Source organism: Eubalaena glacialis, chromosome 12 (genome assembly GCF_028564815.1).
Source record: "Eubalaena glacialis isolate mEubGla1 chromosome 12, mEubGla1.1.hap2.+ XY, whole genome shotgun sequence".
NCBI lineage: Eukaryota > Metazoa > Chordata > Mammalia > Artiodactyla > Balaenidae > Eubalaena > Eubalaena glacialis.
Genome location: NC_083727.1, coordinates 52647715 through 52672119, shown reverse-complemented (window position 1 = coordinate 52672119; position 24405 = coordinate 52647715). Strand labels below are relative to the sequence as shown.

The 24405-nt window shown below is 41.7% G+C and overlaps 1 protein-coding gene across 3 annotated transcripts in view; it reads left to right on the top strand.

The window, feature by feature from the left end:
* Positions 1-4596: 4596 nt before the first annotated feature.
* SOBP (sine oculis binding protein homolog) overlaps positions 4597-24405 on the top strand; it is a 156933-nt gene continuing 137124 nt past the window's right edge. For all 3 annotated transcript variants that reach the window (XM_061207454.1, XM_061207452.1, XM_061207453.1), the window contains exons 1-3: positions 4597-5018; positions 18284-18422; positions 20208-20393. In XM_061207454.1, coding sequence (XP_061063437.1) covers positions 4923-5018; positions 18284-18422; positions 20208-20393 — 421 coding nt within the window. In that variant the 5' untranslated portion in view covers positions 4597-4922. The remainder of the gene's footprint in view (positions 5019-18283; positions 18423-20207; positions 20394-24405) is intronic.

Here is a 24405-nt window from a genome sequence, read left to right as displayed (position 1 = left end):
TTGAATAAAATAGATCTGTGATATCTACATTACCTGATCTTAATGACCATATTTCAGTGAATGAAGATAACATTGTGGTACAAATGTTAAATGCTCATCCATATCCAGTTCTCCTGTCCTTTGGGGAATGTGGTGGATTCAATTCCCAGCTTCCCTAGCAGTTGGGCAGAGCCATATGACTAATTCTAGCCAATGGATTGGAGGCAGAAGTGACCTACGTCACTGCCAGGCTGGAGCATTTAATTGCTGTGTGAGATCCTCCAGGGCTCCATCTTCTCCTACTTAGTGGCTATGGAAGTACATGCTGGTACAGAGGTGCAATGCCAAGCCGTCACATGGAAGACAGTTGCTCTGGAGAGTCACACAGATCTTCAGCAGACTTTGTGTGAGCAAGGAGTATAAACCTCTTTTGTTTTAAGTCTCTTAGATTTTCTGATGATTTAATATTGCAGCGTAAACTACCATAACCAAATATGCCACTGATTGGAAAATATGCTATTATTTCATATACCAAGGAGCGGGAAAAAAGCTGTCACTTATAATCGAAAGAAGTCTTGTAAGATATATCACAATTTCAGAGATGTTAAAATTAGAAAAATGTGGGTCTTAGATTATATAAAATACAGATTGTTAAAAGGAATTTTTCAAAGAAGATTAGTATAGTGTCAAGAACTCCAAATCCAGAGGTGAACAGAAAGTTATGCATTCAAATCCCAATACTTACTAGCTTGTGACTTAATAACTTAGCTTCTTCATCTGTGAAACGGGGATCACAGTAGATGCTGCCTCATAGGGTTTTGTGGATGTTAGATGAGACAGTTCTAATTATGTGTTCAGCATAGTAATTTTCCCACATATTTTAGTCACCACATTTGGTTAGATCACAGAGCTTGTTCAAAATGAGCATTAATTTCAAACAATATACAAAAGTAAGTTTGTCATTATGTCATACTGCTCAATCAGCAAATATCTATTAATTCCTTACCAGGCATGAAGACTGGGCCTCTAGTTAGGTGTTCTTGGAGATAACAAAGAAGCAGATCTAGGGGTTGAGGGCTGAAGGCAGATCACCCTGGGGTCTTCCTATCCACTCTCCAACGTATTTTCTGGAGGAATCAGGCTAGAATGAACATCAAGAGCAACCTTGAAGAGTAAAAGAAGTCACAAAAATATAACTGAGGAATGAATGTATGAAAGGTCAGTCCTGTGCTTATTTTGGTGACTGGCAGGACTAGTCACCAAAGGGAAAACTGAAGACTTTTTCTATGTCCAGGGTCTGTCTTTGGTGCGTTTGTGTGTGTGTGTATGTGAGAGAGGGAGAAAGAGAGAGAGAGAGAGAGAGAACAAGCTGATGATTGGGGAGCATAAGGGTAAGTCAAAGAAGCAAAAGAGTGGCTCTTCTGAGATAAGTATGAGATTGATTGTTCCTGTCCAATAAGGTTATACTCTTACAGACTGTATGAAGTTATCCAGGGAATATTATTGGACTCATGGTATTCATCAAGCAGCAACTTGTTATAATTGTCCTCATCTGTAGCACATTTGAAGAAACCTACACCTTGTCATTGCCAACGTGCAACAATCACCAGCTCTGAAGTTTATTCTAGACTAAAAGTCTCCTCACACATACTTTATGAGCTTTCATTCTGTCACTGAAGATGTGCATTGTGGATTGTAATTCAACATTCTCAGCTCGGTTTTCTGGAGGACATATGCCTTTGAAGGAACAGGTGGCTGATTAATATGACTATTTTTATTAAATGCCTGAACAATGGCAGAGCAAGTAATTTTCTTTAAAGGAAGTATAGCTGCCTTTAAATATAACTCTGGGCTACAGTTCACCTTTTCTGTTTATTCTTAACTTGTGAAACTGTATCTTAGGACTCGGGGTATATAACTTGGTAATTGACATCAGCTGAAACACAGTGAATCAATTGTAATGGTTCTGGCACCAAAGGAAACAGAGGGGACTTAAATATGTTTCCAGAAGACAAAAAGCTTCTCTGTGTACACTTTACAACATATGTTTCCACACTTTTAGAATATTCGAAGGTCCAAAAAAAGTTTTCTCACTATTTTTCATTAAAGACCAAGAGGACAAAACAGAGAAGACAAACTATCTCCAACCCACATATCATTTATCAGATGTTTTGGATGAAATTCAGATTGAAAAATCAAAAATATTCCCTCTTCTTCTCTCCCTTCCAGCAACAGCATTAGGATGCTTATTCCTCACTGCGAAATACACCCACTCTCACACACTCGGAAATGTTGTGTTAACGTTCCAGGAAGGGGGAGGGGAGGTGTTAGTGCAAACAGGTTTGGGCTCCTCCCCGCATCCTTGCTGCCTGGGTCGTCTTAGATCAGCTGTGGGCTACTGCGGGCTGCGTGACCTGGCCAGAGCACTTGGGCTCACAACCTGTGTATACCTTGGTACACTCCCAGAGGCTACCGGTAATATCTCGAATAGGGGACCCCTGTACAGCAGAGCACTCCCTAAAACCTCATCGACCCTCGCCTCTTGACTTTTTCGCGTCCGGGATAACCGCCCCAGGATTTTTAACTTTCCTTGGGGCGTTTCGCGCGGACCCTTTGCAGGCGCCGCGGAGCCTACTTCGGCCCCGCTCCCTCTGGCCTCTTGACTCGCCTGGGATCCACTAGCCACGCGGAGCGGGGTGCAGCTTCCTCTCCAGACAGGGAAGAGAAGAGGCGAAAGGAGGTGCTCAGGTCTCCTGGGTACCCTCCCAAGCATCTGTAATTTGACCTTTAGAAAACAAAATGATGCTAAAAGGCAAAATAGCCAACATGGAGGTACTCAGCCCTCCTGAGTACGCTCCCAAAGAGCTCTAATTTGACGTTTAAGAAACAAAACAATGCCAAAATGCAAATTAGGCAGTGTAATACCCAGGATGAGCCTCGTTTGACAGGCCAAACTGAGATTTTAATGGAAAGGTTATTCATATCCGCACACCGAATTCATTCTTTTAGTACTTAAAAAAAAATGTGTAATTTTAAGTTCCACTGACTTAAAATTCCATTGACTGTCACAATGCACACTCCACTATAACACTCAGTGGAACAATGGACACCCCCATATCGCATTGTGTCAGGTAATTACTAAGTGTCGCGGCGCGGGAAAGTGAAGCCCGGAACGTCAATGTGTCCCCCGCCGCGTGTACGAGCGGTTTAGGGCTGCGTGTCTCACCGAAAACTCATCAAAACGTTCAGACCAATGCCTCAACCCAGAGAGGGAGAAACGCCATCCGAGCTTGGCCCCGGGCGTGGACAGAGAGGCCCAAAGAGTAGGCGAGCGAGCACAGGGGGAGCGAGCACGTCTCGGGGAGAGCAGACGCTCGCAGGGAAGTCTAGGGGAAAGAGTGCACCCAGCGGGTAGGGAGGGTCCCGCCCGGGGTGGCTAGGGAGTCCCGTTCCCTGGAGAATGGAACCCCACGCGGGACCCTGCGCTCCCAGCAGCACCCAATCTTTGGGGGGTTAAACTCAGGGCACCGGCACAAGAGTGCGCGCGGGGTCACAGGGTAAGGCTGTTACTTTGTAGTGAGACGTTTTGTGTGTGTGTGTGTGTGAGAGAGAGAGAGAGAGAACTGGAGGGAAAAGAAAGAAAAAAGAGCAGGGAGCTGAAGGCCGAGATGTCCTACTTCTAAGTGGTTCATTGAGAGGGAATAGCCTTCTAGCAAGCGCAGTCGTACGTAGCCCGCGCCGCATTGGGGACCAGCCGAGCAGGGCGCTGGGGTCTCTCCAAGGGGCCTCCAGACTCACGAGCCCGGAGGTGGCCCCCAGAAGGGGACACTGTCCTGGCAGCTGTGCGGAGGTCGGGACTGTGGTTTCCTTCTCCCGAGACCCCGGCGCTCCCAGCCGGAGGGGGCGAGCTCAGTCTGCCTTCTTCGGGGGGGAGGAAAGCGGACCTCTAGCAACGCGACCTCGGGTCCCCGCGCCCTCCCACCGCCCAACCTCCTCCCCTCAGCCACATTCATTTTTCCTCAGCAGCTTCTAGTTGGGGCTCAAAACCCAACTCCGAGCCCACCCGGGCCCTCATCACGGAGCTAAGGGGGACGGCCGGAGTCGGAGAGGGCCCGGGGGGGCGTCGTACCGAGGTAGCGGCCGTGAGGGGCGCCGCGTCCCGCCGGTGCCCGCCGCGGATGAGCCAGCGGCCGCGAGCAGCCCCCGGAGCCGCGCAGCATCGGCGTCTACAGTGACGGTGGAAGCCACGCCCGCTCGGGAGCTGGGGGCTGTCCTAGCCCCCCCCACCTTTCCCCCGCCCGCCCCCTCCTCCCGGCGCCGGCCCGCGGCCCGCCCCCGGCTCGGCTAGCGGGAGGCGCTGGGCGCCTGGGCTGGCGCGCTCTCCTGGGCGCACACACACACACACACACACACACACACACACATCCACGCACGCACGCCCAGAGCCGCTCTCTCCGCGCCCGGCCCACGTTCCCCTCGCCCATGCAGACGGACAGAGCGACGGAAGATGGCTGACGACTCCACGGGGCACCGAGGATGCAGCCTGGCGGCGGCGGCGGCGGCGGCGGCGGGAGCGGCAGAAGCAGCGGCGGCGGCAGGGGCAGCGGCGGCAGCGGCGGCGTTGGCGGCGGCGGCGGCGGCGGCAGCGGGAGCAGGAGCGGCGGCGGCGGCGGCATCCCCGAGACTCCTCGAGCTACCTTTCCCTCTGACAGCCACTGACGTTCTCCGCCGCTAGAAGAGACCCCGCTTCTCCGGCGCCCGCCTTCCCTCCCCCCCCCCCCCCCCCCCCGCCTAGCCCCAGCCCCAGCCCCGCCAGCACCGCTACCTCCGCCAGCCTTGCCACCATCAGCACCACCTCCACCACCGCCGCCGCCGCCGCCGCCGCCACCACCGCCGGCGGCGGCAGCAGCCATTTCATCTCCACAGAAACCAGACACAAAAACATGGCAGAAATGGAGAAAGAAGGGAGACCTCCGGAAAATAAAAGAAGCAGGAAACCGGCTCACCCAGTGAAAAGGGAGATCAATGAGGAAATGAAGGTATTTTTGGACTTCGGGGCCAGAGAGCCTGAGCTCTTTCTTCCGCCTGCTCCCTGTGGGCCGTTGTATAGATTCGGAGGGTACAGGGGAGCGCTTGTCAGTTTCTGTAGGATGCCCAGAACGCCTCAGCTCCTCCTCCAGGTGCAAACCGAGCCCAACTCTCGGGCTGCATCCCCGAGATTTGCCTGCCTCAGATTTGATGGGGGTGGAGGGGCGGCCGGGAAACCACATACTATTTAACCTTATAAACCCCAGGTTGGTAACAGGCGCGTTTCAGAGGGAGGGGACCGGGAGCCCAAGTGGAGGGTGGGTATGGTGAAGAGGCTTTCCTAGTCGGTGGGGTAGTTTTTTCCTCTTCCTCGGGAACCATCCCCCGGATCCCTCCAAAGTTAAGAGCCGTCGGGCCGGAGCAGCTGGGGAGCGCTGGATTCCAGCCCTCTGCCCAGTTCATCTCCCCGTTCCTCGATCCCGCTTCCCGCCTAGAAGCCAGCTGCGACGGTGTAAAGGGGCTGTCAGTGCCGGGGCGAGATGTGGCCCGAGCGGCGCGGGTCTGGGTACCGTTTTGACGGCCGGCTCGCTTCGCCCGCAGCTGCTCGCTCCTCTCACTCGGCTGCCTCCGCCTCCCGCTCCCCTTTGCATGCTCCACTTCCCAGTTATGCAGACCCGGGCAAACCCTGGTGCAAAAGATAGCTGTCTGAGGGGCGGCCTTCGCAGAGCGCCTGCCCATTGTTCGGAAAGGCCAGCCCGGAGTCCTGTCGGCGAGGCCGGGCTCCCCGCCAGGCCAGCGGTGCTCCAGAGGTGGCGAGCGCAGCAGCCTGGCGCTCCAGCTGTTCGCGTTGGAGTGATTGCACAAGAGCACCGCTTGGCTCCGGACCCCCCTCGTCCCCCCCACTTATTTTCCATGAAGTTGCAGCTTTTGCCCGGTGAGGGTTTTGTTTTGTGTTGATTTCACGAGTCTGTCTTGATTTTTTTTAAAAATTGTTTTATTTGTATTTTTTGTCTTTCTGTGAGTTACATACAAGTAGCAGATTTCAGGGGGGACTTTAGTTTTCATTCTGCAGCCGTCTTGGTGTTCCCCATCTTCTGCATAGAATCCTTAACACTGCCCACTGACTTGGTCAGGTTGGTTAAGTTGGTATTTTAAAGGTAAACGATGAAGATGGCAAGCAACTAAGTAAAATTTATTGCGGTTTGACGTTGTCTTGATTAGAACAAGCATATTCTAGAGAGTGCCTTGAATGAAGCCCATGTTTAGAAAGGGGCACACGGATAATACATCCTATATCTGTACCCAGGTGCATATGCTTAGCGTTCCTTTCTTCCAGAAAATGTCTGTAGCAATCTGCATTTTGGAATAAGGGTTTTTATTTCTGGGTGACAAATTTAGTGCCTGGAAGCATGAGGTGCAGCATCAGTCCAAGGAGAGTTAAGGAAGATTTGCCTTGGAAATCAGTGCCATTCCTTGTGATGGAAACCTCCATTGATTCCATTGATAGACAGTTTTTAAAAAAAGAGACCAGCAGGAGTTGTCTTCCCATGGGGATGGAATTCAAACAGTTTACAATAACCATCCTTCCTCACTCGCCTTTCCCTCCTGTCCTGCATTTCCAGATTACTTTTCCATTTCATTTTAAATTGGGGGTGGAGGAAGAGGAGAGAGGTAAAGCCACTAAGAAATCACAGTGTGCACTGGCCCTTTAAAACACTGTCTAATGTGATCTATATGGATGGCAGCTTTTAAGTTTCATAGGTTCTAGAATTACAAATTAGCTAATTTTAATCAAAACATGTGAAATGTTATCCCGGCTGGATATAAAGGCTGACTGTGCTCGATGCTTGGGGCTCACGTTGTTGACTTTGGCTGCGGGAGCACTCCGTGGTTTGGGAGATAGTTGTCCTTCTACAGTATAACAGATGTTTGTCTGAACTGGTGAGGAAGAAACAAAAACAACATTGTGTGAAGGGGAAAAATTACACAATTTTTAGCCAATGCTGCAGGACTAAGTATGGAATTAACCTTCGTGCACAGAATTTCCTCTTTTTAAAATGTTATTTTTCTTCCAAGTCACCACCTACTATTTGAAGTTTTAATCCTTATCATTTCAGTTGCTACAGAGTAGCATTAAATAAGAAGTTTTACACAGCAAATAATTCAATTGCCTGAAGGATCAGTATTTTCTCCCTAGTTTGGAACAATGTGTAAGAGACACTGGGTCAGAATCTTCAGTCGTGGCAATGCATATCATGCCAGTGAGTCATGAAATCCCATTTCTAGTGGAATTGTTCGGTATGCATTCTTCTAATATAATAGCACCAAAAGTCCTCATTTTAAAAGTGATTTCTCAAAGTCAAAAGCTGGAAGGGTTATTTTGAACTCATCAATATTTTTCTGCTTTTAATGTTAATAACCACATCAATAAAACCCCTCCCTGAACCCCATGGTATTATTACCCCTCCATCTCCCCAAACCTAAAGTGTAGAGTAACCTAACAAGTTGGTTGCCCTGCATAAAAATATGTGCAACAAAATGTCACCGAGAACACAATGTGGCCTTGTGCAGCTTCATATCGGTGCTGCTGGAGCTGCCTGGCTGTGTTTGCCTTCATCTGAACGGCTTTCATCTGGACCAGTGTAAACTAAGCCCTGGTAAGTAATCACAGCCCAGCAGAAAGAAAGGAATGTATACAGCTAGCACGGCCTAAGCTGTAAAAACGGAAACCTGAGCCCCACCGTGGATCACATATCAAGGCTTGAAGGTAGGGGAAATGAAAGGGGGAAAGAGGAGAGAGCGAATGCAAAAGTCAGCCTGGGAAGTGGAGGATCAGGAGGAGGCCCCCCTTAGGGAGGGTTGGCTCAGGGATTAGGGAATTTTATCGTGGTGTACAGTGACCTACTCAGGTTTCAACACTGGTTGGATCAAGTTGCTTCTCTGCGAGCTGAAAGAAAAAGGACTGGTGTGTATGTGATTTTTTTTCCCCTTCGGGTAATAGAAAGGACATTGGTATAAGCATCTATTTTAAGTACAGCAAATGCAGGGAGCTGAGAATGAGCAACAAAATTGCCTCATCATAGAGACTTCCTTCAAGATTTCCTAATTGAGATAGTCACAAATTTATTTAAAAATGGACAGAGAAGACACACTGGCAGAGGTTTAGCTGACACCAGTAATGGCATTGGAGATTGTCTTCATGTGGCTGGGAGCTAATGTTGGTTGCTGTTTCACTAGATCAGATATTGAGTTACATTTTCATTATCACTGGTTTAATGTACAAAGCAGTTGTAACAAATTTAAATTTGATACAATATAATTTTGTGTGTGAAAAGTACATGACTTGGCATAGCTTGCCTTTAATGTCCTTTAGTGAAAATATCTTCAAGTAGAAATGTTTGTCTCATTATGACCTTTACAATGTTTCTTTATCTTTCCTTCCCCCCCCCCTTCATCCTGGTTTTTCTTAATTAAAAAGACTTGTTGCTTTACTGTACTTACAGTCAGTCTGCCCTATTTAGTTAGTGACCAGTAGAGAGGATTTAAAAAAATCAGATGGCAATTCAATTTATATTTTGACTACTTTCGGTTTCTAAAGCGAATATTGTGATTGTATCTAATGTAATATGGCTTCAATATATTGTTAGCTCACATGTATCATAATAAATGGCTCTTAGGAGGGAATTCTGATATATGGAAGTGTTAATTCGTTTCAGGTGTTCATCCAGAGCATAACATAAAAGCTAGATGTAATATTGGATGTGCAAATGTAAATATATGAGTAAGTGTAAATATAGTTGCACTTAAGGGTATGTATTTTATGTGCATAGATCTTGGTGAACATGGTTAGTGACTACCAAACAGTAATACAACTCAAAAAAGTGTAAACTATGAGTAGAGATAATGAGTCAGATTTTCATCTTTTAAAACTCTTTGGCAAAACCGTTGTGATTAGATCAAGCACTCTGCCCTGGAAACTTTCCTAAACAAACCATAATTAATGCATTTACAATGTTTGGCTTCCTTATCAATTGCTCAACTACAGGATAATCTGTGTTAAATGTCTTAGGGTCTTTGCTGAAGTTCTCTGTCTATAAATATTCTTAGTAAGTAATTTGTACCTAAAATTATGCTTCAGTCCTAATGCCTACAGTTAGAGTCAGGCACATCTGTTAGAGTTTAGTAGTAAACTCACCATAAGATTTTCTAGTTTAGTTTCTGATGGTCTCCATTTGGCATTAAAAATGACCTGTGTCAATTGCATAGACAATAAAGCAAGTTGCAGAGCTGAGCTGGTGAGTGCAGTGATTTAAATAGCTTGCCATAAAATAAAATAAAATAGAGATATCAGAGTGTGGATTGGAAAAGTCAGCGTGTTTAAGGTGGAAATCAGCTCATTACTAAAACAGGTATATTTTAAGTTTTGCTCCTGAAACTCCATCCTGATGTCAGAAACAGTGAGTCTCAGGAACCTAGAAAGTGGGCTTGGGACCAGATCTCACTGTGGCATTCACGAATTATGTCAGACCTCCCTGGCTGAGCAGTGGTCTAAGGTGTGCCACGTGGCAGGGCTGGGAACTATTGTCAGTCGGAGCGTGGTGCTTGCGCCTTGGGAGCTGGTGTAGGACATTCCCGAGCCCACCAGCCCTGTCCTCTGTGTTGCTCTCGGTTGTCCTGCTCAAGGCTCTAGTCTCAAACCAGAAGAGAAGGTCCTGGGAGGGCACAGAGGGCTATGAATTCTGCTCTGTTCAAACCGGGAGTTTTCTGAAAAGAGTCTCTTTCTCCATCTGTGAACTGGTGAGGATAGTGTGTGGTAGAGCGAGACTCTCTAAGCCTTACACAATTCACAGGTTCCAGAGAGGAGGAAATGGAAAGGAACCACTCCACTTCCTCCCGAATCTGAAATAAACATTTGAACTAGAAGAAAATGAGTCTGACAGACTCATTCCCTTCTGCGTTTCCTGCCTCTGTGCTTGCCAAGCACTGCTCTGAGAAGCCAAGCCCTACTCTCCTTGTGTGAAAGACAGACTCATAGAAACCAAGAGGTAACAGAGTTTTTAAATGAAAGTCAAAAACAGGGCCTCAAAAAAGGCAAATATCAGTGAATACAAGTGACTGTCTGAAAAAGGAGAGTTCCAGGGAAATAGAGGTGTCTTGCAAGGGTGACCAGACTTTTTGTATCTTCTAAGGAAGTGTTCTTTTTATTGAGTCTTTATACATTTTATTTTTTTGAAAAAATTATTAGAAGTAGTGGAAGATGGATCATTTAAAAATCTCTGAAGTCTAAAACTTCCTCTTGCGGAATGGGAAGTCAGCCATACTTGCACTCAAGCTAATAAGATTATTGAATATTTTCCTAAAAGAGAAGGGATATTCCAGGGTAGAATGAAAAAAAAAAACAACTTTGTTTTTGATGGTGCCAATTGAAACATGTAAACAGACATGAAAGCCTGTGCTGGGTGAGATTTGCTGAATGTATATTTTAGAATCTGTAGACTGATAGGTGTTAATATCTCTTATATAACTAAAGGGCTGTGGAACTCTGTCCTGCTTTAAGGCCAGTGGCTTTTGGCATGGACAGGAAAACAATGTAACAAGTCTTGGTGATTTTAAGGCCAGTGCTGCAGCTGTGATAGGACACAGCTGCACACAGCTGCACACCTGCCATGCTTGCTACAGTGTTAGCCCCAGGGCTGGTCTCCACAATTTCACACATTTGTTTGACCTTTTTAGGACATTTGATGTCCTGGCCACAGATTAAAACATGGGGACATAATTGTCTGCTCTGTGTCACAACAAGACAATAAAGCAACGTAGATTTTTATATGTGGAAACGCACAATTTTGGTTTCATGTGACAATAATACATCCATCTAATTCAGACTGTGTCAATAAGAGAACAAGACTTTCTCCTCAGGCCTGCTCCAGGTCGGAGCTGAATTTTAGTGCTTTGATGTGTCCTCTGCCCTTAGAACTGTGTGCTAATCATTGTGTTGTGGCTGAGAACAATGCTGCAAAATGACCCAAATGGAGCTCAGTGACCTTCTTCAAAGGATTTCAGGCCAAAAATCTGTATGCAGTTCAGATACAAACAGCAGGGCTCAATGGGTAAAGTCTGCACCAAGAGTATGAATCTGGCTGCTCTTAACGTAACATGCATGTGGCTGACCCTCAGATGGGATGTCTGTGGGAGTGGCTTATCCTTAGGATACCATCAGACCCAGTAGGATCATGAGCGTGGAAGTACTTTGTAGTCTGTAAAGGGCTCTTCCCACAGTTCCTTTGCACTATTTAAGTTTTGCCTGCTTCTTGGTAGAACCTTAAAATAAAACCGATCCATTAGATCTGTGTTAAGAGAGATGACTTCAAGTCAAATCAACTTGAATTCCCAAGTAGTCTGAGAGTGCTCATTAACATTGGATATTATAATTCTTTTAACTTTCAGACCTGGGGATAGGTAGAGCTAGAAATTGATTTCTAATCAAGTTTCATTCCTGCTTCCTACAAAAGAAACTGCTTGTCTTCTGCAGCTTCATCCCCCCAGCCCTTTAAAAATCTTAATTAGTGAACCCAGTGACGCTTAATAGAAATCTACCTCAGAAGTCAGTCAGAACCCGTGGAGGTGAAAAGGGAGATAAAATATTTTCCAAAAATAACCATCATTCTATTATTCATAACCTTAACTGGCAGTGATACCAGCATTTTTTTCCCCCACCTTGTGAATTGTTCAGGATTGGGGGTTTCCTTTTCCTTTGAAAGTATTTCTCATATGCTCCACTTTCTTGGATAATGTGTGTAAGAATGTTTTGAAGTTAAGTAATGTAACTGGCAGATCCTTTTTACTGTCATTAGGACTGTGAATATGACTGACATGGTTGTCTGTGAGAAGACTATGTGTTAATTTTTAATTAAAACTATTTTTTGATTTTTATAAAAATAATACATGGACATGACATAAATAGTATAATAAGCAATATAAATAAGCAAAAAGAAAAACAAAGCCTGTAATTTTCCCACCCAGACACAATTACCGTCAACATTCTGATGTATGTCTTTTCATGTCCTTTTCTATGTATGATGAATGTTTTTTTAAAAAAAAAAACCAAAAAACAAAAATGGTCTTATAGTGTACTAACCTTCCATTTAAAACTTAACATATTGTTAATAGCTTTTCATGGCAGTAAAAATTTATCCACAGCATATATTTAGTGGCAAAATAGTATTCCATTTCAGTAATTTCATGACTAGTCTATAATTTATTTAACTGAATTCCGATTGTTTGGCATATAGTTTGTTTCTAAGAAAACAACACTGAGATAAACATTCCTGAACATTCATATTTTTGTACCTATTTCCTTAGAATAGTCCCTACTATGCCTAGAAATAAAATTGCTGAATCAAAGGGTATGTAAATTTTAAAGCTTTTATTGCGGAGAGTCAAGTTACCTTTTCTAAAAGTTGAATTAACTTGAATTCCCAATAGTCTGGGGGTGGGACTTCTCTGGCGGTCCAGTGGTTAAGATTTTGCTTTCCAATGCAAGGGATGTGGGTTCGATCCCTGGTCAGGGAGCTAGGATCCCATATGCCTCGAAGCCAAAAAACCAAAACATAAAACGGAAGCAATATTGTAACAATTTCAATAGAGACTTTAAAAATGGTCCACATCAAAAAAAAAAAAAAAAGTCTGAGAGTGCTCATTAACACTGGATATTATAATTTTTTAAGCTTTCACATATTTATTTTTAGAATCAGCTGTCCTGAATTTTGTTTGATAATTTTTCTGTATTTACATATTTTTAAAAATATTTATGGATGTATCCAAATGTGTTAGCACATTTATTGATTAGATTCTAAGTGCTAGGCATTGTGCTAGATGGGACATAAAATGAAATAAAGGGTTTCTGCCCTCAAGCAACTTATAGTGTGTTTGGTTGGGATAGATGACATATTTTACTAGCACTGTGGAGGGATGTAGGACTTGGAGTGGAAATGGGAATTATGTTTGTGGGAAGAGGGAGGACGTGGCTTTCCCCTCATCTGAATGAATGATTGGGAGCTCTCTGAAAACTTTCTGCTTTCTTGGGTAGGATACCAAGTTGAAAACACATCTGACATTCAGTTATGCAAGGCCTGAGATAAGAGAAATCGGTGGTACCTACCCTGTATTTTAAACTTTGGTGTTTTCAGAATAAAATCATTAGTCCTTTTTGAAGACCTTGAAGTACTTGCATTTCAGAGGTATTTTGAGGCTTTGTAATTACTGTGATTTTCAAAATGACTTGAAGTCAAGTCATTATTATTTACCTGGTAAGATGTTCAATTAAAAACCATTTAGAGTGAACTTTGACATGCATACAGTATTTCTAGTTGAATAAGGAGAGTGTCTAATGAATGTCCTGGGAATTAAATTCCAACAAAAATAAACTTGCCAGTGTAGAAAGAACTCAGAGGAGTGGGGAAATAGTTAAGTTTCCTGTCTTTCCACTATCTTTCTGTGACCTTTTTTTTTTTTTTAAATTCTAGGAAAAGATCATGCTTTCAGATTAAAGGTTAGGCTTTTCTTCTTTCTTTAGGAACCCTGGAGGTGGGAGAGGGGAATTGGAAAGGGAGAGGAAGGGGTATGGAGGTATAGTATTAAAAGTACAAAGCCATTAGAGTCAGGTGTGATGTCAAAAAATTGTCCAATGAAAAGATTAAATTTTGATTATGAATTTTAAGAACCCCTATTCCAACAATAAAGGCAATTAAGGAGAGTAGAGGTCAATGATCAAGTCGCAAAACAAGCAAAGGTTTAGCATAGGTAGATATGTCCTGGTTGGAAAGCTCTTTGTATGTGACATTGACATCAGTGATGTGATTTCTTTGCAATACTGTTGTTGGTCCAAGGAGGTAGCTCCTTTGGAGTTGCTGACACATTGGACTGTACAGAATTTATAATAGAAAGAGTCCTGGTATAAGAATCAGAAGATCTGTATTTTTGTTCTGACTTTACTAGGTGATCTCTCATGCCTATCTTTTACCTTCTGTATGCTCCAATTTTCTGTCGTAAAATGAGGATGTCACAGAGGTTCACCAAAAGTTTACTGTGGAAATCAAATACCTAACTCACAGGGTAATTGAAAGGAACAAGAGAGTTAAAGGATGTGGAAACACTGTAAAGTGCTATAAGAGTGTTAGACATTATCATTGTAATTATAGTGACCTATTTTCCAAACCCAAATTGGACCACATGGTATGAGAGAGGATTTTTGTGCCACTTCCAAGGGTGAGAGGCAGTCTGCAAAATGTGTTTTGGATGCCAGAATATTGAAATTCTGGCACATTTTGATGGTTTATGGGAACAATGATAAAATATTTGAGATAGTGGCTGTTCAGTAAAATTTATGCTGTGTGATCACTGTAATTATGATACTTCTTTGCAACAGGCAATTTATTTCTTGTATGAGTAGAAATTCTTTGATTTCACAGGATCTTAGAGCTGGAAGGGCCTTTAAGAGATTCTACTTGAGTGTCGTGCTCTAAGTCTCCAGGAGAAATTCTGGGTGAAGATTTTGGGGGAAGCAAATTTTACAGCTTCTCTTAGAACAGTGGCTTGTCCTATTATCGAACAGCCTTACCTCAAAAGTCTCTCTGCACTTTAACTCTTATCACCTTAATTTTCTGGTAGAAAAACTTGAAAACCCTTATGGACCATAAACATTTAATTCACTTCTCCTAGAATATATTATGTTTCTTGGATGGTAACTGCAAAAATCCATTTCATTTCCTTTGGTTTAGCACCATAGCGAGCCGATATGATGTCTAGCATCAAGTTCTAACTAGAAATTAAAAATTATTTATTCCTTGGGGTTCTTTGATTTCTTAATGCAATAGTATATAAGACAGAGGTGATACCTATCCTTGTAGTTTGGTGTTTCTTTTTCTTTTATCTTGTTCGACTTTTTATGAAAAGTTTTAGAGTTATGGCTCAAGACTTTATAAACCTTTTGTTTTCTGCTTTTCCAGTCATATATCAAAACATTATGATGTTTCTTTTTACTTTCAATGATAAGAAAGGGAATGTTTTAGAGTTTATTTTCACTGGCATTTATAGTAACTTGAAAATCATGGAATAGGTCAATTCCATATTGATCATATTGATTGTTCCATGAAGCCTCTGAGTTTTCAGGACAAACCATAAACTAAGTGATGCACTTAAGATGCCCAAATAATATGAATTTGGTATTAATAATCCAGTTGAGGGTTCAGTATTTACGCGAATGTCTGAAACTTCTGGATCCCATCCCTGGGATTGGTTCTGAAAGGCTGAACGGATTTGCAGCTGGACTAAAACAAACAAATCTATATCCGTAGCTGGGAGGTTGCTCCATGAATTATGCATCTGTAGCTTTTGTGTCGCTTCAGAGGTTAGACAGAACCAGAGAAAGAGGTGCCCAAGATACAAATGGTCTAGAAAATTAGATATGGTGGCCAGGAGTTACTATGCAAGAGATTTTCTGTTTTTTGGGCGCATTTCACTTAGAGATTGAGGCAAACAGCATATAAACCAGTAGGATGGCTTGAACTTGGCTTTTAGCACTGTTGGGAATTGTTTTTTTGATGCAAGGTGTAATCCTTATCCTTGGAGATTTCTGCTGCCAGACCCCTGATGGAGGACCTCGGTTTGTGTGCTTAGGGACTGTCATTCTCCAGTCCAGGCACTCAGCTCAGTGAAAGAAATTGGGTGTTAGGGGAGACTGACACCTCATTAAAGCAATCTCTTTTGATTGAGTAGTGCAGCATTTAGCCGAATCCTCCTCGGTGGTATTCCAGAAGTTGCTGAGCTTATTATACATATCGATCATATCATCTTTGTGCTATTTAATGTGGACATGACCAGCCATCAGAGAGAATAAATACCTCACTAAAGCTTGATATGGCTGACTGTTGGCCTTGTGGATGGTAACACTGAATCAATCTGGCTAGATTTTTAAAAATTGCTTGTGCATTATACCATCACAGATTGACCCATTTGGAGCTCTGAGCTCAAGTGGGTACTAAAGCAAAAAAAACACCAAAAAACCTAGCATCCTGTGGGTGGTTTGAAATGCCAGGTTTGTTTTTATGGAGTAGTGTAATATCTTTCCTTTTTTTAATATTTATTTTTACTTATTTATTATTTATTTAATTAATTTATTTTGGCTGCACCGAGTCTTAGTTGCGGCATGCGGGATCTTCCTTGCGGCATGTGGGATCTTTTAGTTGCGGCATGTGGACTTTTAGTTGCAGTACGCAGGCAGGATCTAGTTCCCTGGCCAGGGATCGAACCCGGGCCCCCTGCATTGGGAGCACAGGGTCTTAGCCACTGGACCACCAGGGAAGTCCCTTCTTTCTTTTTTTATGCAACCCCTGCTGAAATCTAAAGTGAAATTCAAGAGAACATGGAACTTACACGTTGAGGCTGTGCACATGCTGGTTTAGCCTGGGTGCTTGTTTCAGGTATAAATTATACATCCCAGTGTATTTCAGAAATGACAACTTCTAGGGAGAATGAGAAAAGATTCTTTGAGCCACAGAGAAGGTTAGAATATATAGTTTTTCTAGCTCAGTCTAGGAGGCTCAACCTGCCTTGCCTGATAAAGATGCCTTAAAAAAATTCATTCAACAAACATTTATTATCTTACTCTGTAGTATAGGATCCTTCTTTTTATTAAAATTTTTCCAGCTTTATTGAGAAGAGATATAATTGACACAAAACATTGTGCAAGTTTAAGGTGTACAATGTATTGATTTGATACAGTTATATATTGTAAAATGACTACTACCATAGCATTAGCTACCACCTCTATCCTGTCACATAGCTACCATTTCTTTTTTGCAGTGAAAAGATGTAGGATCAACTCTCTCAGCAACATTCAAGTACATGATGGTGTTGTTAGCTATAATCACCATACTGTACACCATGCTATACTATATACCCTTTGACCAATCTCCTCATTTCCACCGCCCCCAGCCCCGGGTAACCACTTCTCTACTCTCTCTTTCTCAGATAGAGATGCTTTAAGGCACCCACAAGCATTAAGATATACCAGCTGTTAAGTTCATTAAAAATAGTCACCTGGTAGTATAAGCTTTAAATCTGTCCAATTATTATTTACCCATTATTTCCACAGCTTGATATCTATAATAACAACAATAATAATGCCTTATATTTTATAGAGTTGTCCCTCCAAATCCACAAGGGATTGGTTCCAGGACACCCCACACCCACACCAGAATCCCTAAATCCACAGTGCTTAAGTCCCTTATATAAAATGGTGTAGTATTTTCATATAACCTACACACATCCTACCGTATACTTTAAATCATCTCTAGATTATTTATAATAATATAATGTAAATGCCAGGTAAATACTTGTAAATACAATACAAGTGCTATGTAAATAGTTGCCTGCATGACAAAGTCAAGTTTTACTTTTTCAAGCTTTCTGGAATTTTTTTTCCAAATATTTTCCACCTATGGTTGCTTGAATCTGCAGATGCTGAACCTGCAGATATGGAGGGCTGATTGTATATTGATTTATAGTTCATAAAGTGTTTTCATACATTATCCAAAATCTGAGCTGGCTAGTAACCTTAAAGTTATTTGGTACTTTTATGTTACTTGTCAGAAGACAATCACAGTAACCTTTGATTTCATGGGGAAAGAATCTGTCACTAGTGGAATTCGTAAAGGAAATTATGCTTCAATGTTTAAAGAATACTGTTACAAAAGGGAAAATTAAAAAGGGAAACCCTTGTAGACTATTCAGCTTTCTGGATGGTAGTGGTTGACAGTTGAGAAATTATTTCTTTGCTTAAGAAACAACACCTAAATTAGAAAGCAATTCTAGTTTAAATTAATCTGAGCCACAAAATGGTCGATTGTTTTCAGTTTCAAAATTTCTTCTTAGCTGTTTTTGTGCTTTTACCTTTCAATATTTTTGTATTAGTGAAAGATACAGACTTTGCAGAAGGATATGCCAAAATATGACTTCCTATTCTTAAGCAAAACTGACAAATACCTTTTCTCTTGTTATCTTTAAATTGCAAATGTCTGAAGGCCTGTCATAATTGGATGCGTCATCCTGAGATTTAAACGCATGACAGTTTTTGAACGTGATTTGAAAAATGAACATGACTCTAAGGGAGGTAGGGCGGGGCTGGCAGAAAATGGGTAGTGGAAACAGAATTCGATTTATGTGTTCTTTTCAAATAGTTATTGATTATATACATAAGTAGTCTATGCTTCTCTTTCAGAACTTTGCAGAAAACACCATGAATGAACTTCTTGGCTGGTATGGCTATGATAAGGTTGAATTGAAAGATGGTGAAGATATTGAATTCAGAAACTATCCTACAGATGGAGAGAGCCGGCAGCACATTTCTGTTCTCAAAGGTAATGACATTCAATGTCCTTTTGTTCATGCAAACAAGGATTAACTATCTCAACCTGCCAGAATTGAGTTGCTCTGGGACTCGTTTTGTTCATGATGCCAATGGTTGATTTAAATGGACATCCCCATAAGCAGAATTCTGCAGAATATAAGAGCACAACATAAAACAAAAATAGACACAGCTTAATCTCCATCCAGCAATGGGAGAGTTAGCTAGACAAGGGCTAGCTAAGCGCTGTGGTCCTGCCCACAAATTGATAGAAAGGGACAGTGTTTGCTAATTTCTAGTTTCCTGAGCCCTTCGATTATCAATTGTTAAGGACTGGTGCTTTCTGTTAAGTGAAATGTTAGGTTTAGATTTTCAGACTGTAAGAGACAATCATGGTTAGTTTGGTAATTTCTCCTCCCCCCCTTTTGGGTGGGAATTCTAAAGGAAAGCCCTATTTCTGTTTTCTGTTTGAAGTTTTCACCCTTGCCTCATCCACACAGCCTTGGATAGGGTAAGAAGAAGAGAAAGAGAGTAGTAGATGGTTGGGTCCTATATAATTCCATAAGAATGATCATCAAAGCCCAGCCAAAGAGTAGAAATTAGAAGGTTGGTGAAGTTGAAATAACACTGATTCTCCCGGTGGGTAGCCGTGCCTGATATTTCATGAAGCCTAGAACCATTGGTGGGTGTTGATCTGCATACTGAATTTATGAACCTAAATTTGGATAGAGGGTTTGTTTGTCAAAGAAAAGGAGTATGTGAAGAAGCAATCCATTTGGGGAACTTTAATAAAATGTGACTAAAACTAATTGTGTGATATAATTGGCAATTTGATCAGTATTTTCATTGCGTTCAATATCTATTGGCATAAACTACCTGTTCATGCATTTTATTTCCAGTCTCTAAGATAGTGCTTTCCCTTCTTGTATGCCAAGCAATGAAATGTAAATGAGCTGTCCTGCAGGCATGTGGAATTGAACGTATGTGACAAATTTTATGTTAAGCTTGGTATGAAATTGTACACCTCATGTTACAGAGATAGTATCATCAATTTCACTGTAAACGAAAAATGCAAGTCATGAGTTTATATTCTGTAAACTAATAGCTCGTTTAACACTTGGTCTAGGTAATAATCTTTACCTCTGGGGAACATGGAGAGAGTGCCAGGATATGCTATTGGAGGGAAAAAGTTGTTTTCTGTGGTTGAGTGTTGTTGTTGTTGTTTTTAATGATTCACATGCAAGGATAAAATTCACAAAGTTCATATCATTATAAGTTTTCTTTATGATCATTTTTGTTAATTTTTAATGGGTACTAATGGGTTAATTTAATGGGTCTACCCTGTGAAACAACAGTTTTTTCCTAATCATCAGCTTCTTTCTCATTGGTTCTTTGGATTATATTATCACTCAAGTTTACAATACAGTGGGACCTGGTTACAGTGCTACGGGGGCACTTTTTAAGCTTCTCCCCTGGTAGCCAGAGAGCGATGTCTGCTGTATATCACTTTGTACGTGGAAAGGGTTAATTGCCTCTCAATATTCTATGGGCTTTTACAGTGCTAAAATTCATCACCACAGTACAGTTGAGATGTTAGCTATCATAGTGGAGCAAATTATAAAGGAGCCCTTTGGAAATTTATGGTAACACGACTGAAAAGGTCCAGGATGGTCTGTGGACTTCTGGTAAAGTGTTTAAAGATTTGCAAGAAAAAATTTTTATTCCATAGCCATTTTACTTGAGAAAATGTGGTTGTAAGCCCTTTCATCATATTGAATGTGATTTTCTTCTTTTACAGAAAATTCTTTGCCAAAACCCAAATTACCTGAGGACAGTGTTATTTCACCCTACAATATAAGCACAGGCTATTCAGGGCTTGCCACAGGAAATGGACTCAGTGACTCACCTGCAGGGTCAAAGGATCATGGCAATGTGCCCATTATTGTACCTTTAATTCCGCCACCTTTCATAAAGCCGCCGGCAGGTAAGTCAATACTGGGGTTTCCAGTGATAATGACTGATAGAAAATTGTTTTAACCATCCTATGATAATTATTAAATGCTTAAGTTAATTTTGGAAAAGACTGTTTTAGGGACTTTGCAGCTAAGAAATGTTAGTGCATGTGTTATTTAAAGTAGTATTATTAAGCCAATCTACTATTGCTTAGGCTGTCAACTTTCAACTGACAATAAATTTTTCCTACCCCTGACTACAAAAAAAAGTTATTTTCCTTCTCTGAAATCATCTGTTTAAAATAAAAAAGGATGAACTAATTTAAAAAATAAGATATATACTGCCTGGTTAGCAAGAAAAAAAGGAACCATGGTTGAGCTGGGTGGTGGTGCAGTGAGGACCATGTCTCCTCTGTGGGTTTTGCGAAGGAAGGGGCAATTTGTAAAGTGTGTGTGGCAGGCTTGTTCCCCAGCGTGCCTTCTTATAAATCCACTTAAGAAACAACCTAGGTTACCCATCTCATACAGAGTTCTTTCTAATTTGTGCAAAGCTCTCTTTGAGAGCTTAAAAAAAATGGAGATCTGAATTTCATTTGCATGAAAATGTAATCAGTTCTTTTATATTTCCAGAAAATTAGATGGCGGTGTATTAAGCTAGATGGCAATGGGCTGAGCATGATGTTGTATTGCAAGCTAGGTTACACTTATGCTCCACACAGAGAAAGAAGTTCAGTAATATTGTATCTGGCTTGCTGTAAAACGTCAGAATTATGCTAGAACGCTTAATTGCTACACTGGTTATTTTTCTATATGTTGAATTGAACAATGATAAATACTGAGTTTTGATAGCAGTACTTATCATAACTCACTAAAGTTAATGCTTGTATTTTTTTTAAGGAAGATAGGTGCTTGGTTATGTTTCAATAAATAGTGAAGATATTTGTAGATATAAATTCCTCGGCTTATATTATAGATATATTTGTACCATCTTCTAAGTGTTACTAACATTTTTCTTCATGGTATGGGCACATTCTTTTGCTTGGCCTATGACATTTTAGCAGCAAAAGTGTCCTTTCATACTGAGGTCCTCAGATATGTCATTAAAATCCATTTACCTATCAAAATCACTTGTAATCATGTTTGTCTACTAAATACTAACATAATTTGTGTATCATATAAAGTTTGTCTTTCTAATGCCACTATTCTCCTTTGGTTGATTGTTTTATGGTGCAGAGGGACCCAAATTTATCTCCTAAAGGTCAAACACATATTTTGCATAGGACAACTGGAGAGAAGAGTGACTAATTTTGTTAAATGTAGGGTTCATTGTTTGAATGTATGTCCAGTGGCTTAGGTGAGTGGTGATGATGATGAGGGTCTCAATAAAACAGTGTGACTAAGTGAAAAGAACACAGGCTTCACATTCAGTCAGATTGTGTTCAAATCCAGGCTTTGTCATTTACCAGCTCTGTGAGTGTAGACAAGTTATATGATTTCCACATCTGTAAAATGGGGATCACAGTTTCACCTTATGGGGTAGTTGTGGCCATGAGATGAGAAAATGTATGTAAAGCACCAGCACAGTGCTTGCCACATGAAAACCATTCAGTAAACACCATGCCTCTTGTTCTTTTTTTTTTCAGTCCTTATTCTGCCCCAGAGTTATCATGCACATAATTTGTGCAAAAAAAAGTGTGTATCCAAATGCAAATTCCCCTCTAAGATTTATTTGAGCAAAGCAAACAGCTCCAGAAATTAGCATAGCTGAGGCTAACATGAGTTTGGCATGCCAAAAAACCTGCCCTGGAGTTTCCTGCTGAGCCAGCCACGTGGAATTCAAGCACACAGCTCCTATTTAACTCTAATTCCACATCAGATCAGGAAATAAATATGCAAAGGATAGAGGCCAAAAATTGAGCCTTGGAAGTCTTAGATGTAGGAACTCTGAGGATTTAGAAGCCAGAGTAACTGAACACCAGTGGTTTTATGCTGTCTTCCATAGAACTCCAAGGCACTCATCTGTTGAAAACAGAATGTAGGGAAGCACATGTTTAATTTTCTGTATCTGCTCTAAGCCTTGACTCCATCCTACTCCAGGGTTCTATATGACAAGAAAAAGATACACAAAGGTTCTCTGCTTTCAAGGAGCTTACTCTATTATTCCCTAAGCAGAAACTTACAGGAGAGATGAATTTTGATTTAGTTATGTTATCTAGTGCAGGGGTCAGTAAACTTTTTCTGTAAAGGGCCGGATAGTATTTTAGGCTTTGGAGCTCTACTGTCTCTGTCACAACTACTGAACTCTGCGGTGGTAGCAGAAAAGCAGCCATAGATAATACATAAACAAATGGGCGTGGCTGTGTTCTAATAAATCTTTATTTACAAAAAAGGCAGCAGGCAGGGTTTGGCTTACGGACAATAGCTTGCTGACCCTAGCACTAGGGTAAGATTGGCAAAAGTCTCATAATAACAGGAAGGTGAATAGAGTTTCTAAGAGTCAGGCTATGAGATTTGTCAAGGTGCTCTGTGTAATATCGTGAGGAAGGGACAGTGACAGGGCAGGAAAATAGTGGGGTTTTCAGGGTATGTGGTGAGCTCTGGCACATAATAGGTAGTCCACCAGTGTTTGTTGAATAAATGAATGAATGACTGATATTCAAATTCCTTTTGCACATGCAGAAGATAGTACAGGCTACTTTGTTGTTCACTGGGAAAGTGCTAGGATCTTGTTTGGATTAGTCTCAATCTGTCTGACCATGACCATAGCCTCTGTGACAGTGATGTGAGTACTTATCCATAGATAAGTGTAAAGTCCACAAATTATCCACAAACTTCCATCTAGTTAATCATTTCAATTTTTCCTTTTGCTAAAACTTTTACCAGAGTTGTTATTCAAGGTAATCAAGTTGAGGGACACTCTGTCAATGGTCTAGCTGTATATAGGTTAATGGGGCATTTCTGAGGGAAACTAATAAATCATACGATGGCTAGGAACAAAAGGCCCCTTGGTAATCAACCCCTGAATAATTCAGAGTTGACTGTATCATGCAAGTGTCCACTTCTCGGGATAGGGAAGAAGAGGATTGTATGTATGCTCTGGATTCCTGGAAAGAAAATAACGATTAGCGTTCAAATTATTCCTGTTATACTGTAAACTGGCTATGTGAAAATGCTAATAATACCTTATGTTTGTATTAAACCCTTTACAGTTATGAAACTCATTCAAATTTTATTATTTTATTTAATTTGATCTTTACAATAACCCTGGGAAATAGCATTTGAGATAGCATTAAATAAAGAATTGAAGCTCAGATAGGTTAAATGGCTTTCTCAAGGTCAGGTGGCTTCTAAGTACTTGAATCAAGACTAGTACTAAGGTCTTCTGACTCCTAATCCGATATTCTTTTTAATATAAAGTTCCCTTGTCAGCGTATATATACGAAACTTCCCTAGACTGTATCAGAATAGGAGTATTTATTAATCTGCTACTTCAGATTCCTTAGTGACAAGGGATACAACTTGTTCCTGCAAAAGGTTATTTTTTCAAGTCCACATCCTTTGGGAGACTTGATGAGTTCTCTAGCTCTAAGCATCTGTGGTTCTGTGAACCAGGATGACCTAGCAGTGGTAAGCCCCCAGCTTGGTTTTAAAGTCTTGCCATCATGAAGCAAGTTGCTCCTGCTTCGAGGTACCAGAAGGCTCCATCTGGTCAGGCACTAGTTCCAGAGAGTGTTCCATGCGCTCAGGCAGGCTCACCACTGGATCCCATCCACATTTGGCAGCCAGTGGGCCCAGTGGAATACTCGTGATCGGGAACACAGTGATACCACACTCGCTTGGATTTCCACTCTCCTTTTGCACAGCTGCAGACAGAACTGCGGGGGTAGCTTATTTCTGGGCCTGGGGGATTGGTTTTCTGTTCCTGCGCCCTTTTTCTTCCGAGAAGGGGAACTTCTTGCGCCTTGGTGATTACCACAAACATTAACCCTGCTTCTGCTGCACACGTTTGCATCCAATTTCATCCGATTTCCAAGGCTAAGCTGC